The sequence below is a fragment of the Pteropus medius genome, unplaced genomic scaffold, assembly GCF_902729225.1.
Source record: "Pteropus medius unplaced genomic scaffold, Ma_sr-lr_union100, whole genome shotgun sequence".
NCBI lineage: Eukaryota > Metazoa > Chordata > Mammalia > Chiroptera > Pteropodidae > Pteropus > Pteropus medius.
The window spans coordinates 4,148,954-4,166,697 of NW_024351730.1; the positions used below are offsets into that span (position 1 = coordinate 4,148,954).

Consider the following 17,744-nt stretch of genomic DNA (forward strand, 5'->3'; position numbering starts at 1 on the left):
TGTCATTACACAGGAAGATATTATTCCACCTATTTTCAATGATAACTGTGCGCGTGCGTGTGCACACACACACAAACTTCAAGAGTAATTTAGTCAGCATTTAAGCACTTTGTAATTTAATTGTACAGCTTAATTCATATTAATTAAAGGCTGATGATAAATAAAATCTTACATTTTATTTTTATTCAGTCTTTAAGTTGAAACTAAGATATCAACACCTTTATGAAAAATCTTTATAAGAAATCAGTTAAGAAGTCATTCTTAGTGATTTCTTAGTGAGATAAAGCAATTTAGTGACCAGTAGAGAAATGCTAAAATCCACTTGTTCCACATGCAAACTTTGAGAGATTTAACCTCAAATTTGATAAGAAAGTTGGGTCAAAGTTTTAAAGAAATAGTACAAGGATAAAAACACCATTTAAGAAAAGAAACACATCACTTGTTTTGTAAGATACAGTAAACTGTCAATTCTAAAGAATTAGAAAAATTTGGTAAAGACTGGGACCTATTTCTCAAGATATAATTTAAACAACTCCAACTCACACATTTAAGTTTTTTTGATAAAAATAATGTAAAATAGAAATCAGTAGGCATATGAGTAGGTATTATAGACAGAGGTGTTCTTTACATAACATAATGGGAAGATTTTTTTTTAATTCAAAGCATCTCATCCACATACTAACAAATGATGAATGACAAAATGTTTTACATACCTCCAACAAAAAGATCAATTCCTCCAGCTTCTTTTATTTTCTTTTCAAATGCATCACATTCTGCTTGTAAATCTGCAGCATTCCCATCAAGAATATGAGCATTATTAGGGTCTATATCAATATGCTTAAAAAAGTTATTCCACATATAAGAATGGTAGCTTTCAGGATGATTTCTGGGAAGTCCTAAATATAAAGTTAATAAGTAAAAAATTATTTCCAGAAATAAATCTAAAATTTACTTTCCTGATTAAACCATAAATGCTATTAAAAAAAAAAAATATATATATATATGCATATATATATTAAGTTTACTGGGGTAACACTGGTTAATAAAATCATATAATTTTCAGGTGTACATTATCATTTCACATCTGTATATTCTATTGTGTTCACCGCCCAAAGTCGAGTTTTCTTCAGCTACCATATATTTGATCCCCTTAACCCAAATCGCCCTCCCCTCCCCGCCACCGCACATATTTGACCCCTTACCCTCTACCATCCCTCCACCCCACCCCACTAGTAACCACTACTCTCTCTATAGTCCTCTGGTAACCACTAGTCTATAGTCCATGTCCATGAGTCTCTTGTTTGTTTGTCCTGCTCATTTGTTGCTTTTAGGTTTACATCCCACATATAAGTGATATCACATGATTTTCAACTTTTTCTGTCTGGCTTATTTCTGTCTGGCATGATTATCTCGAGGTCCGTCCATGTTGTCGCAAATGGCAGTATTTCATTTCTTCTTATGGCTGAGTAATATTCCATTTACTTCTTTACCACTTCTTTAGCCAATCATCTATCATAGGACACTTTGGTTGCTTCCATGTCCTGGCCGCTGTGAATAATGCTGCTATGAACATTGGTGTGCAAATATCTTTTTAGATATGAGTTTTCAAGTCTTTTGGGTAAATACCCAGTAGAGGGATTGCTAGATCATATGGTAGATCAATTCTAAGTTTTCTGAGGAATCTCCATACTATTTTCCATAGTGGTTGTACCAATTTGCAGTACCAGCAGTGTATGAGGCTTCCTATTTCTCCACATCCTCTCCAACATTTGTTAGTGCTTGTCCTGTTGATTACAGCCATTCTAACAGGTGTGAGATGGTATCATGTTGTGGTTTTGATTTGCATTTCCCTAACAGCTAGTGATATTGAGCATCTTTTCATATTTTTGTTGGCCATTTGTATGTCCTCTGGGGAGAAGTGTCTGTTTATACACTTTCTATACCATATTCAATTAAATGTGGAATTTTTTTTATGTAGAACATATGATGATTGTATCCCAGTCATTATTTTAACCACTGTACATGTATTCGCTCAATTAATTTGTTCAACATCTATTAAAATACTACTATCATTCCCATTTTATAGACGAAGAATAGAAGCACAGAAAAATTAAATAACTTTCTTAAAGTCACATAGCTCACAGAGGGGCTAGAGTTCAAACAGAAGTCTAGTTCATGTGCATTTAGTCACTATACTTCTCAAGCACAAAATTTTAACCAATGAAACTGACTTATATATTAAGCTCAGCATAAATTAATAAACCATACAAGTGAAATGCTGGTCCATGTTTCTCCTGTATTCTTCCTATGTGTTGCAAAGTATATTGTATCACAACAGTTTTTTGGGTATCACTTAGGCTACCATTAAAAATGTATTATTATATTTAAGTTTTAATGTAGTTTATATGCATCATAGATCTTTCTAGGTAAGCAAGTTAACAATAAATGAATTATAAAAGTTTCACAGTTGAAAATATAAATAGCCTTATCCTTGAAAAATCTTTTAATAATTACTTTTACATACATATTAGCTTATTTTTTCCACCACAAGACTGGTTTTAACTTTGCCTTAAGGAAAAATTAAAAAAAAAAAAAAAAAGAGAGAGAGAGAGAATGAGAATGTGAACAGATTAGATCGAAGTTACAAGACTGGTAATTTGCAGAGTCCAAGATGAATGCAGATATTGATTGCTAGACTCATATTCTTTCTACTATATTGTTCCATCATCTCAAAAATATATTTTTTTAATATAAACTCCTAACTTCATCACAAGGTTGTATATTATACTCTAGAAATATATTCATGTTATATTCAAAACATAATTTCAAATAATAAATTAAATATTTTGAAAATATATTTTTTATTCAAAATACAATATCTAAATAATATAGTCAAATAACATAGCTTACCTACATATTCATCCATGTTAAAGGTCTTCACATATTTAAAAGAAAGGTCTCCATTCTTGTGATATTCTATTAGTTTTTTATAACATCCTAAAGGTGTACTCCCTAAAATAGATGAAGATTACATTTTCTAACGTAACTGGAATATCTAAAAAAGTTTACATTAACTTTTTTTCTTAATATTCTATGTTTCTAAATTATTAGGCAAACAATTATTAATTTAAATATGTACTCAATTAACAAATATGTTGAATTAGTCTCTTTTCAAGGTACTTCGAAATTTTAGTAAACTAGAATTTGCTATGAAAGCTGGAAATCTATAAACAGAAATTACAGTTCAGAAGATTATTCTTGAGTTGTTGGGTATTTAGAATTAACGCTGTACAGTCCAAGATTAGAAACTTTTAGCGAGCACATTTGAAAAGAAAATATCTACCTTTTGAGAAAAAAAATTTAGAAGATTTGTAGTATAAACAATATATAAATAAGTCGAGTGTTGACCATTTGTTGAAATCAAAAGGGAAACCAAAGCTAAATTTAAATATTGTCCCTACTCTGAAACTGGCAACAACTGAGTGAGGAATCTTAGCTTTTAAGTTTTTAACTGGAGCTCCTGTGTCTCATTTTGTGTTATCTTCAGCGTGTCAGCTAAAATGTATAATGTAAAATGACTTCTAGAAAATGGCATCTCAGTTTTGGGTACTTCATCTGAATTCTTGATTTTATTGTTTTACAAATGTAATTCTTATACATGTTTTACAAAATTTAGAGATGTTTGATAGTGCTTCATGATATGTCACAATAAAGATAAATGAAGTTAGCCTCTTGAGGATGGTCTCCTTTTGTTTTCTGAATTTGCTATATTTTTTCATTTTAACTACAAACTAAACATTAGATCATCTGCATTCTTACAGCAAATGACCTAGCCCTCCAAATCCTGGTTGCGGTATTGATTCCTAGTTACCTACTATCACAAAACAGACAAAACACCTGTAGACAAAATTTCTACTGAAGTGGCAGACAGTAGTATGATAGAACTAAACAGTTGCTGGCCAAAAAAAAAAAAAAAAAATTACACACACATGCACAAATTCTAGAGTAGCAAAAAAACTGCTTCTCATGTGAGATGACAGAATAACAGAAGTGGCTATAAATAATAAATATTACAGACAGGTTCGGAGAATAGAAGAGTAATAGATTTTCTTAAAATTAAGCATAATACTACTTTAAAATGAAATTAACAATTTAAAATTTATGTGGCGAATTTTAAAATTCCATCTCTAAGAATTATGCCCCACTACCATGAAACCTGGATAAAAGATGGATAGATATGGTTTTCCTTCTTTCTTCTAGAAGCATAAATATTCTGTGTCTTTCAGTGTCAAGGGCATAGTTATAGGATTTCCTCCTTAATTTAAGGATATATAAATTTAAAAAGTGAGAAATTGCTACAATGGTGATGACAAAAAAACACATTCATTTTTTATTTTTGTAATCAAAGTGGCTGAAGAAAAAAAACAAAAGATGTGGTATAGGGTGTACCGATTAAAGAAACTTCATTTTAATTTGCTTTGTAATACTCATTTACTAACATAACATTTAGCAAGCGCTTACTATGATTCAAATAAAACAAAGATTAACACTATTTCTATGCTAGAATAACTCACAAAAAAAGGGATAGGGAAATACAAAATAACCATAATATAAGGAAAAATATTATAAATAACCTATCAGAAATCTGGAGTACAGTGAATCAAAAACTATAGTCCTGCTTGTTGGAAGAAGGATAAAAGATGACATTTCAACTGAGCCTCAAAGGAGTGGAATTCCAACAGTCAAAGATGGGGTAAACTGTAGGAAAAGATGTGGGAGGTTGTTCAGAGATGATATTTGTATACCTACCATGTGCTAGATGCTACTTTAATATTTTTGTACATTAGTTCATGTAAATCTCACAACCTTGGGAAGCTGGCATTATCTTTTCCATTATGAATATGGGAGAACTGGGTCAAAAAGATTAAGGAATTTGCCAAATACCAAATGGCAGTGAAGCTAGAAATTCAAGAGACTTTGTCTGATTCCAGAACTCAAATAGTTTTCATTACGTAACACACTAGCAACATCAGTGAAAGTAAAGCCAGCAAGTTCAGGCCTATTCTTTGAAGTAAAAGCATACTAATTTGCCCATCATGATTCAGTTTACAAGAACAGTGGGAATAAGTCAGGGAGGTAGGTCAGGCCTACAACATGTAGGCCCTTAAATGTCAAGCTTGTCAAGATCACATCAATAAACATATACTGAACAGATATTACTCAGAAATGTGCTTGGTGGGAGAGCATAACTACAATACATGTTACTTGCAGTTACAGAAATATATGTTTAAATTTCAAAAGGTACAGAGGGGGCATGATTAACATTGGTCAACAGTCAACGAAGGAGAAAGCAGAAACCATCAACAAAGGTTTTCCAGAGATATTCCCTTGGCAAGTGTATTACTAGGCAGTTTTACTATCCGGAATCAAGCAAAAGTTGTATATATGAATACACAAAACCGTTTAGTACTGCTGGCATTTATGACTCTGAAGCCATTCCACCTCTAAAGTCAGGTTACTATTTCTACATCATAATTAAGACAGAGTGATTAAGTCAGCTCGCCTGACTGTAGCACAGGTTTACTGTATGCAAAATGATATAGAGGCCACGGTTCAAACACCAGGGCTCACGCATCAGAACTGTGGTTGCTGAGGAGGCCTAGAACTGGTGTGTATAATTTTTAAAAATAACTCTCTGCCATTCTCAACAAGATCTATCTACTTCACTGGACCAAAAACCAAAAAGCAAAACAAACAAACAAAAAAATCAACTTGGTGAGCTAAAGGGTACCTTTAATGGAAATTATGGAAGTGGAAAAAATATGATAGTACCTTTTTTTTGTAGCTGGCATGTATGGGAGGAGGAGCAGAAAAAAATACTGTTTAAATAAAACACACTTATGAGAACTTTATATGGTAATTACAGTATACAAAGGACGTGCACACTTATTTGAGCCTCAAAACAGATAGTAAACTATTATTATCCCTATTTTCCTAAAAGGTAAGGAAACCAAGGCTTAGGGATGCAGAACAAATGCTTTGCAGTAACCAAGAAAGTAGCAGCTCTGATTCCAGGGCCAATACTTTTTCCTGTGGAAATCTACAATATCAAATAAAGTGCCACAAGATCAATGATACCACTTGGTTATTTTTTAAGAAAAACCTTAACAGAGAACGAAATCCAATAAAATATTTAATTAATGCATAGGTTTTCTCTGTCATGAAAACATACCAATCTGCAACTTTTCACTTATAGTATTTCTATAACAGAAAGAAAATAAACATAGAAATTGCAAAGGGCTAATATGGTAATATGAGGCAACAAAAGAGGTAAGAGGCAGCAGCACATACTCTAGGTACCTCTTAATGATTAATAAGAAGGCTAATCTATTAAGAAATTACATAAACAGTGAAAGTGACATCCCTAAAAACAAAATACTACTAGAAAAAGGTACAAAAATACTATGACCATCATTTAAGTTAGAATATTTCCTTTTGTATTTTGGGGTGGTAGGTAAGATGGAATTTGAACAAAGAAATAGTAACAAAATGTAGATATTAGACATATATACATATAGATATTTCTTCTGGCTTTATATACTAATATGTTCAATCACTGATATGGCAAGAAATAAATGGGAAACATACTTTACTAAGGGAAACTCTTCAATCCCACAACCTTAGGTATCTAAAATGGGAAAAAGTGGTATATTACCTGTTGGTAAACCCAGTGTAAAATATCTGTCCTGTCCAGGTTTGAACTGAATGATGCGATTACAGATGTATTTGGCTGCCCATTCACTAGCCAAGTCATAGTTATCAAGAATTACAAGCCTCATTACGGTGATGCAGGGCTTCCAGGACAAGAAGTTCAAACCTGAGAAAATTCCATTGTAGAACACTTTAAGTAATTTACAGACACTTAAAAAATGTAATACACTGATGACTTTAAAAAGGACATTACTTAAGAAAGACATGCATGTATACAAATCCAATCTGTACTTTTATAGTAGTAAGAATAGCTGTTCTCTTTTGAACAGAACTTGGGTTCCTGGTAGTGGGCTAGGTCATTTCCATATGTTAATCCTTACAACAATCTTCTGAAGTAAATATAACACCCAGTTTTAGATGAGGACAGAGAGTCTCTCAATTTTAGGTCACACAGTTACTAAGTGATAAAGCCAGAATTCATATCAAGGCAAATTTACTGTAAAAACATCACATTGCACTGTCTCTACAAGCATACTGTATACAGCAAAATAAAACAAACTTAAAGGCAAACAAAGCAGTAGTCATCTCTTGACTGCAAAGCAATGGTAATAATGATTACTCAGCAACTTTTGGGTTACTTACTAAAATTCAGAATTCTCCCTATAAATAAAGTCATAACCAAACCACTCTTTATTAAATAATGTTTTTATAAAAATGATACCTGCACTTTTAAAAAATTTCAATCACTATAGAAAGATACGAAGAAGTAAAAGAAAAAAATTTGACCCAAATTCTACCACTCATAAATTCTCATTATTAGGTATAAACCATTAAAAATATCTATCCAGTGCAAATATAAATAAACAGAATGTATATAATTTTTAATAATCTGATCGTACTAGACATGCTATTTTTAATAAGAAGCATGACATTTAATTCTTCCTGCATGTAAAAGAAGAAAAAGAAAACAAAGTGAACTAAAGAAACTGCTGATCTTTGGGGGGAAAAATTTCTTCACAAAAAACAATTTCAGTTCCTAAAAGAGTACTCTAAGGTTAAGAAAAAATATTAAAATATTGAGAGCAGAGTCATTTCAAAACTTTATGATTCCATCTTAGACAATGTGGATTGACCTACTATCATAAAAGAAAAAACTGCATTCTTACACTTCCTTACATGCCAATTTCTGTAAGATGTATTTTTTAATAATGTCAAGATTTACAACACTTACACTATAGTTAAGTCCCAGATTTTAATTCTCAGTTTTATATTTCCACAATTCCCAGATTTTAGTTTTATAGTTAAATAAACCTGTCACCCAAACCAATTCTTTTACATATGGCTTCGGCAGTCCTAAATTCTGTACCCACATACTTTACATACAGTAATAAGTCAAAATTTTTTAATTAATGGGACTTGTTACAATGAATATGGAATCTGAATGATGTTCTTAGGAACATAATAATTTAGAATTCTAGTATAACAACAAAAAATTATGATCACCATGATCTAGAATTCTGGCACAGTATCAAGAGATAAATACCATATGCTTGTTAAAAATATAGATTCCAAAGCCTCTCTCCACTAGACATAGTATTTCTGAAATAGGGTCCAGGGAGTCTGCACTTTTACAAATATCACAGGTGATTCTTACTATATCAGGTTAAATTTAGATACCATACAAGGTGACTTAATTGCAGAGGTTCAAGTAAGTCATGTACAGGTATGCTTTGTTTTCTTTTTTTAAACTCTTTGGAGAGCTCAGAGTTCATTCCCAAAAGTCCCAAATGAATTATCTCACCCAGAGTAAAGTAGAACGATTTTGCCACATTTATTCAGATTAAGATATGTGTTTGTTTGTTTGTTGTTGTTGTTGTTGTTTTGCCTATCCTGAGATCCAAACTTCTGGGGTCCTGGGCAATACTCTGGCATCACAACCAGAGAGCACTCAAAAAATGACACAGCACTATCCCTTTACTCATCTTCCTCAGGTGCTGATTCATTTTTAATGCGCACCACTTGGAGAAAGAGCTGAAGAAAACAAATCTATGAACTTTAGAGTTGGATGAGAACTTCTACATGACTTAGGTTATACAGCAAGTCTAGAATCTATACTAGAATCTAGACTTCTAGAATCCCTGCTGTGGGCATTTTTCCTACACCACACTATACTTGCCCTAAAAAGGTCTCTGAAGCCAGGACTAGGAAGGTGGCGTGCAGGGCAGGGGTGAGGATCCCGATAAGAGGGGAGAAACAGCAGAAAAGGCTGTGGTCTCCGCCCAGAAGGCGGGGGCTCAAAACCCTCTCCACTGAGCAGCTGCTGGGCCCAGTCACTCCGAAAACTGTATCGAAAGCAAATGAGGATGACTTACAATTTTTTAACAAGTGTCAAGAGAAAGCCGCCAGAGAGGAGGAGCTAGGGAAGCCCCTTCTCGGAGGCCCAGTTCCGCAGAGGACGAAGCGCGCCAAGTTTGATGCCCCGCGCCTGGAGGCTCCCGGGACCCCAATGCGCTCAGGGCGTCTGCATCTCGGCACAAAACCCATCCGAGGGGACAGTGACTATCCGGGCCCCTAGGCCGACTCCTCTTATAGGACCATAACCCTGGACTCACCGGCTGACCCAGCAGCTCTTCCGAATCGCAACAGCGAGAAAAACCAACACACAGCAACCCCCGAACGACCCCAGCCGGCGCGTGGAGCGCTAAGCCCAAAGACCCGGATGCAAACCGAGGCGCAGGAGAGAGGGCGGAGCGGCCTGCGGGTGCTGCGCATGCGCATGCGCATGCCCCTGGTTCGTTGGGGTTAGGGTCGTGGAGGTCTGTCAGAGTTCCGCTTGGCAGGAAGACTCTCCTACAAAGGAGTCTCCAGATACTGGGCCATTACCTTGCCGCTACTCTTTTTTTCCATCTCTCAGAGGTCGAATTGATTTAGCTTCTTTGGGTTTATGAAATTTAGCATGTAGGGGTACAGTGCTCAAACATAAATATAATTTAGTTGTTGCTCATAATACCTCAGCGCTTTTTATCCATTGGCTCATCAAACAAAGTTAAGTTTGTTAAGTGCTGCAGAAAGGTATAATGTATACCATGAGAAACCTTGGAGCAGCTCGGTAAGAGTAAAGCTAGAAGGAGATTTTAATGGGTTGGATTTGTGCTGAATGGTTCTGAAAAGGGGTAGAGGAAACAGAATCACAGATCTCTTTTCAGGAGGAGGAAGGAGAAAGCAGCAATCACAAAAGAAGAATTGAGAGGCTTCACTATGTCCCATTAGGAACATCTAGGGTTCTTTTAAGAATAGTCTATCATGGAATGACAGGCAGACTCAAGGTGCTATCTCCTTGGACACTATAAAGTTAAATAAATATGAAATGTAGTGTCCTCAAACTCCTTATCTATAGTTCTGTACCTGGGGTGGGAATCCAGCCTGCTTCTCGGGGTCAAATGACCCCTTTGCTTACATTCTGTAGCCAAGAAGAGTAGGTGCTCCATTTTCAATTATATGACTTCAAACAGCAAAGTTTCTCATAAACTGATATTAGAAGACAAGGTTTCTTAGCACTACAGCCTGAGTTAGTTTACAAAAGCAGTTTTTAACACCTTCCCAGTACAGTAATGTATCATTTACCAAAAATCTGTTGTGCGTCTACTGTAGTCAAAAAGACGTGCAAGTAACAAAAAGCTTTGCAGGGAATATTATTGGATCATAGTGGGATATTCACGAAATGTATTCTTTCTCAATGGGTTTACTTCTTTATGAGTTCCTGACACTAGAAAAGTAAGTTCTCCTGCTGTAAGTACTGACTATTAAAAATTTTGCTTTGATTATGCTCTATCATGTCCTGTCTGCCTTTTTTTTCTAAATTGACGTGTCTCTTGCAACCCATATATCATGCTCTTTGTACAAAGTTTAAAGCAAGGAGTTGTTGCCATCAAGAGCAAAATATTTAATACTAAACTGAAAAATTGTTTTTGAGAAGGGTGGGAACATATAAGTTGAGTCATTCATTTGTCCATTCAATAAATATTTACCGAGACCCTATTATGTATCAGACACCAACGTGAGTATAACAGACAAACAATTCTTGCTCTTAGTGAACTAACAGTCTTCTAGGAATAGAGACATCACCTGGTAAATCCTAATAAGGCAAAATAGTCTAATTGGGATATTCCTTTATGTTTGAAAGTGACTTGAGCCTAGGAAGGACCTGTATTGTTCTCAAAATAAAGCCCCAAAGAATGGCAAGACTAATAGAAAAATCCCTCCCTGAACAATGGTTTTGGATGAAGAGTTTTGCAGAAAAGTTTTAACAGGCTGTCACTCAAGCAAGGTGACAGGCTTACGGTGGCATAGGAATGGTAGAGTAAAGGTGGCTATGTAGGTGACAGGAAAATATGCCTGATGACAGCCCTGGTCTACTACAGGTCACAGAGAGAAACATCAGACAGCAGCCATACCCTGTGATTCTGAATAACTAATATAGAGCTGTAGTTAGCAGACTCAGAGCCTGAAATAGTGTTTCAGTCAACACGTATTATACAAATGTAGGCCAATGAACAAAGGATATTTCAGCAGCCTATGAGGTTATATGCTTAAGACCAAAAACTGCAGGAAGAGATAACTATCTATTGTAGTGAATGTCAGAGAAAAGGAAATGACCCCAGAACAGATGCCTTTGCTTACGTACACACCAGTAGCCTCCCTATTTTAGATGTCTTCCTGAGTTGATGGTGGGAAAGAGGGATACTCAGGAATGACAGAATTTATACTTGAAATGACTAAGAAAACATTGAACAAATGAAACTGAAAACAATCAATTTAAGTTTCCTGTTCTCATGAGAATGGAGATTGAGGGAAAGATTTAAGTAAAAGTTATACTAAAGATATATTATAGAAAAATAAGAAATAGCACATTAAAATTTATGGCCTATGAAATTTGTATATGCCACAAAATGTTTTAGCAAGGGTATACCATGATCAGATTTGTATGTAAAACAAAAATAATACTGTCTGTTTGTAAAGAACAGATTGAAATTGGATCAGGAGTAAATCAAAGTAAGCTGAATTTTGCTAGGAAGAGAATATAGAGGAGAACACTCTAAGCCCAGAAAATAGCTTGCACAAAGGTATGTAGGCAAGAAAGTAAAAGGCATACATAAGAAATTCTAAATTACTCCCACGTAGCTAAGAGTAGGGTGTATTTCAAAAAGTAGAAGAAATTAAATCTGGAAGGAGATCGAGATGAAATTAAATGTTTTGTAGGCTATGTGTAGAAGTTAGACTATTGCAGGCAATGGGCAGCCAGTTAAGCTTTATGAATGTCATAAAAGACTAGTAGATTGTGTTTTGGAAGGGAGAAAGTAGAACAGGTGGGGATTGTATTACAGCAGTAAAAATCCAGAAACAAAAGGACACTGGTATCATTTTGAATTTTCCCTGCCCCAGCCCTAGTATTAGGCATTTCACTAATGGCTGATAGTATTTTTGTTTGTTTTGTTTTGTTTTTATCAAGAATGGATGTTACTTATCAAACACTCCTTGCATCCATAGAAATGATAGTATGGTTTTTCATTTTAGTCTATTGGTGAATTACAGTCATTGATTTTGAAATGTTAAATATATCTTGCACTGCTGAGATAAACCTGACTTGCGAATATTTTTTCTTGGTCACGATCATGGTCTTTCAGCCAGAGCAATTGAATATTTTGCCTGTAAACTTTTTGACAAATGCCTCTTTCCTCCTGGGTTCGGCTTTAGCACTAGGTGGGAGTTCTGAGTTGGACAAAATAAAAATAAGCCTTTCAGTGGCTTCTTCAAACAATCTTTTATCTTAAATAGAGAGGTTATTATTTGGGCTGTTATTTGGGAAAGAGAGTTTGAAAATGTTCCAGCCTGGTTTTGCTCCCCATAGTACTGGGAGCGTATGTTCCCCGACAAGCCCCACTAGGCTACCATCAATCTGGGAGCAGAGGATGAGACTAGGATAAGTTAAAACACAGAAAACTGACTGTTCTTAATGATGTTCATCCAACTTTTATTTAAAAAACCCTCCCCAGGTTGCTGAAAGTCTTTGTTTAATTTCCAGAATTCTCAAAATTTTGGTTTTCATAGTTTACCAGTTTTGTCTTTGCTTTTATGGAGGGAAAGATTTTTTGGATATCCTTACTCTGCTGTTTTTGTTGATCTCGATTACTTTTTCAGTGAGATTTGATAGCTCGTCTTTCAAGGAATTTTAAATTCCTATTGCCAAAATTACTTCTAGAAGATGTTTATAATATTCCCTAATAATCTCTGCAATCCATAGTGATTTCACCTCTCTCATTTCTGATATCGGTAAATTGCACCTTCATTTTCTCTCCCTAGTCACTGTGTTTAGATGTTCATTAATTTAATTGATCTATTCAAAGAACTAAATTTTGGATTGAGTTTTTGATTTTTTTTTTGTTTTCTATTTCATTGATTTCTACAGCGTTAGTGGCAGCTCACATATTTTGATATTCTGAATTCATTTTCATTCAGCAGAAATTATTTTCTAATTTCTTTTTTTTTTCTTCTTAATAATATGTTCTCAGTTTTCAGATATTTTGGGACTTTCCAGATATCTTTCTGATTTTGATTTCTATTTTATTTAATTTGTGGTCAGATAACATTCTTTGTATGACTTCATTCTTTTTAAACGTATTAAGACTCATTTATGGCCCAGAATATGGTACTTGGGAAAAAAAAAAAAGTGAATTCTGCTTCTTTGGAGTAGATTCTTCTATAAATGTCAATAGATAAAGTTGATTGATAGTCTTCAAGTCTCCTATTTCCTTACTGATTTTATGTCTACTTATGAGAGTAGGGTTGAAATTACAGATAGTTATTGTGGATTTGTCTACTTTTTGTTGCTATTTTAGCAGTATTTGGTTCATGTCCTCTGACGCCACATTATTAGGTTCGTTATATACTCTTGATGACTTGACCACTTTATCATTATGAACAGATATTTATCCATAGTAATCTTTTCTTTGAAATCTTTATCTGATATTAATATCACCATTCCAACTTTATTTTGATTTGCTTTCAAATGGTGTATATTTTCCATTCTTTCACTTTTAACATGTTCTTGTCTTTATATTAAAGTTGGGTTCTTTTTTAAAAACACATTTATTGAGGTATGATTGATATACAAAAGCTGCACATATTTGATGTATACAATTTGATGAGTTTGGGCATATGCATACACCCAGGAAACCATTATAACAGTCAAGGAAATAAATATTCCTTTTGCCTGCAAAATTTCCTTATGTCTCCCTTTTGTGTGTGTGTGTGTGTGGTAAAAAACAGTTCACATGAGATCTACCCTCTTAATAATTTTTTAAAGCACACTGTACAGTATTATTAACATATAAGATACTGGGTTATACAGCAGATGTCTAGAAGCTATCCATCTTGCATAACGGAAACTTTATATACACTGAACGCCAAATCCCCACTTTCCCTTGCCCCCAGCCTCTGGCAATCAGCAATCTAGTCGCTTTCTATGAGTTTGGCTATTTTAGATACCTCATGGAATCATGCATTATTTATCCTTCTGTGACTGACTTATCTCCTTTAGCATACTATGCTCCAGGTTCATGCATCTTGTCACATGTAGCAGAATTTCTTTCATTTTAAGGCTCAGTGATATTCCATTGTGTGTGTGTGTGTGTGTGTGTGTGTGTGTGTGTGTGTATACATATATATGTATATATATAGCGTATATCTAGACATCTGCTGTATAGTGTATATACACACACATACACTATATATACACACATACACTATATATACACATACACTATATATACATATATATACGTATATATATACACATACATACATTTTTGTATATATTTCACATTGTTTTATCATTTATGGGCATTTAGATTCTTATATTTTGGATATTGTGAATAGTAGTGCTACAGTGAACATGGGAGTGCAGATAACCCTTTGAGATCCTGATTTCAGTTCTTTTGAATATGTACTCCAAAGTGAGATTGCTGGATCATATGGCAGTTCTATTTTAATTCTTCATGCTGTTTTCCATAGTGGCTACACCATTTTATATTCACACCAATAATGTCCAAGGGTTCAAATTTCTTCACATCCTCACTAACATTTAATATCTTTTTTTTTTTAATAATAGCTATCTTGATTGGTGTGAAGTGATATCTCATTGTAGTTTTGATTTGCATTTCCCTCACGATTAGTGATATTGAGCACTTTTTCATGTTGGCCATTTCTATGCCTTCTTTGGAGAAGTGTCTATTCAAATGTTTTGCCTATCATCGAATTAAGTTATTTGTTATTTTGTTATTAAGTTGTAGAAGTTCCTTATACATTTTAGATATTAGCCTTTAATCAGATATATGATGTGCAAATATTTTCTCTCATTCTGTACATTATTTTTTCATTCTGTTATTATTTCCTTTGCTGTGTAATAGATTTTTTTTGGTTTTATGGAATCCTATTTGTTTATTTATTTAGTTTTTTTTTTTTTTTTTTTTTTTTTTTTTTTTTTTTTTTTTTTTTTTTTTTTTTTTTTTTTTTTTTTTTGCTGCCTGTGCTTTTGGTGTCATAGCCAAGAAATCATTGCCAAACCAACGTTATGAAGTTTTTCTCCTATGTTTTCTTCTAGGAGTTTTACAATTTCAGGTCTTATGTTTAAGTTTTCAATCTATTTTGAGTTGATTTTTGTATCCAATTTTATTATCTTGCATATGGCTATCCAATTTTTCCAACACCATTTTTTGAAGAAACTAGCCTTTTTCCATTGTGTATTCTTGGCTCACTTTTCGAAGATCAGTTAATCATGTATGCATGGATTTATTTCTGAGCCCTCAATTCTGTTTCATTATCCTATATGTCTATCTTTATGCCAGTTCCATACTGTTTTAATTTCTGTAGTTTTATATTAGATTTTGAAATTGAGAAGTGTGATGCTTCCAGTTTTTTTGTTCCTTTTCAAGATTGCTTTGGCTAGGTGGGGTCTTTGGTGGTTTCGTATGAATTTTTAGATTGATTTTTCTATTTTTGTAAAAGTTGCCATTAGGATTTTGATGGGGTTAGCATTGAATCTGTAGATTGCTTTGGATAGTATAGACATTTTAACAATATTAAGTCTTCCAGCCCATTAACATAGGATGTCTTTTTATTTATTTGTGTCTTCTTTAATTTCTTTCACCAGTGTTTTGTAGTTTTTAGTGTATAAGTATTTTACTTGCGTGGTTAAATTTATTCCTAAGTATTTCATTCTTTTTGCTATCATTTTGAATAGGATTGACCTCTTAATTTCCCTATTTGTATAGTTTTGTTAGTGTAGAGAAATGAATTTGATTTTTGTATGTTGATTTTATATCTTGCAACTTGACTGAATTTATTTACTAGTTCTATCATTTTGTGGAGTCTTTAAGATTTTCTGCATATAAGAACAGGTCATCTGCAAACAAGAGATGATTTCTTCCTTTACAATTTGGATGTCATTTATTTCCTTTTCTTCACTAATTGCCCTTGCTCACACTTCCAATATTATGTTGAATAGGAGCGGTGAGAATAGACATCCTGTCTTATTTCTGATCTTAGAAAAAGTGCTTTCATTTTTTCACTATTGAATATGATGTTAGCTTTGGGCTTATCTAACATAGTCTTTATTATGTTGAGGTAAATTCCTTCTATACCTAGTTTATTGAGAGTTTTTATAACATTTGTTATTACTTGTCCTGTTGATTATAGCTATTCTATAAGATGGTATCTCATTGTGGTTTTGATTTGCATTTCTCTAATAGTTAGCAATGTTGAACATCTTTTCATATATTTGTTGGCCATTTGTATGTCCTCTAGGGAGAAGTGTCTGTTCAAGTCCTCTGCCCATTTTTTGATTGGATCGTTTGTGGGTTTTTTGTTGTTATTGAGCCATATGAATTCTTTGACATATTTTAGATATTAGGTCCTTATCGGAGGCATTGCTTGCAAATATATTTTCTGATTCGGATGGTTGTCTCTTTACCTTGTTGACAGAAACATTTCTTTCTTTTGTTGAGCAGAAACATTTTAGTTTGATGTAGTTCCATTGATTTATTTTTGCTTTTACTTCCCTTGCCTTTGAGGTCAAATTCATAAAATCCTCTTTAAGTCCAGGGACTTTGAATTTTGTTTCTATGTTTTCTTCTATGCATTTTATTGTTTCAGGTCTTATACTGAAGTCCTTAATCCATTTTGAGTTACTTTTGGTGTGTGGTGATAGACAAAAGTCTAGTTTCATTCTTTTGCAGGTGGCTTTCCAGTTTTCGCAGCAACATTTATTGAAGAAGCTTTCCTTTCTCCACTGTATGTTTTTGGCTTTTTTGTCAAAAATTATTTACCCATATAAATATGGGTTTACTTCTGGACTCTCAATTCTGTCCCACTGGTCTGTGTGTCTGTTTTGCTGCAAGTACCATGCTGTTTTGATTACTGTCACTTTATAGTATAATTTGAATTTGGGCAGAGTCTCCAGTCTCATTCTTTTCTCTCAGGATAACTTTGGCAATTCGGAGTCTTTTGTGCTTCCATACAAATCTGATGATTTTGTTCTATTTTTTCAAAAAATGCCAATGGTATTTGGATGGGGATTGCATTAAATCTGTATAATGCTTTAGGTAATGAGGTCGTTTTAACTATGTTGATTCTTCCAATTCAAGAACAAAGAATATCTTTCCATTTATTTTAATAGGGTCTTATAGTTTTCATTATATATGTCCTTCACTTATTTTGTTAAATTTATTCCTAGTATTTTATTCCTTTTGCTGCAATTGCAAAAGCGATTATTTTTTTCTACTTCCTTTTCTGACACTTCATTATTAGAGTATAGGAATGCTATGGATTTTTGCACATTGATTTTGTATCCAGAGACTTTACTGTATTTGCTTATTGTTTCTAGTAGTGTTCTTGTGGAGTCTTTAGGGTTTTCTCTATAGAGAATCATGTCATCCACAAATAGTGACAGTTTGACTTCTTCATTTCCTATTTAGATG

At 33.8% G+C, this 17,744-nt stretch overlaps 1 protein-coding gene across 2 annotated transcripts in view; it reads right to left on the reverse strand.

The window, feature by feature from the left end:
- The window catches only part of GNPDA2 (glucosamine-6-phosphate deaminase 2), a 28,105-nt gene extending 18,632 nt beyond the window's left edge, over positions 1–9,473 (reverse strand). The window contains exons 1-4 of one of the 2 annotated variants that reach the window (XM_039845123.1): positions 9,324–9,473; positions 6,716–6,877; positions 2,911–3,012; positions 714–896 (exon numbers count right to left, since the gene is read on the reverse strand). In XM_039845123.1, the coding sequence (XP_039701057.1) occupies positions 714–896; positions 2,911–3,012; positions 6,716–6,839 (409 nt within the window). In that variant the 5' untranslated portion in view covers positions 6,840–6,877; positions 9,324–9,473. The remainder of the gene's footprint in view (positions 1–713; positions 897–2,910; positions 3,013–6,715; positions 6,878–9,323) is intronic. The other variant, XM_039845124.1, reaches the window with a different exon arrangement.
- Positions 9,474–17,744: the final 8,271 nt, after the last annotated feature.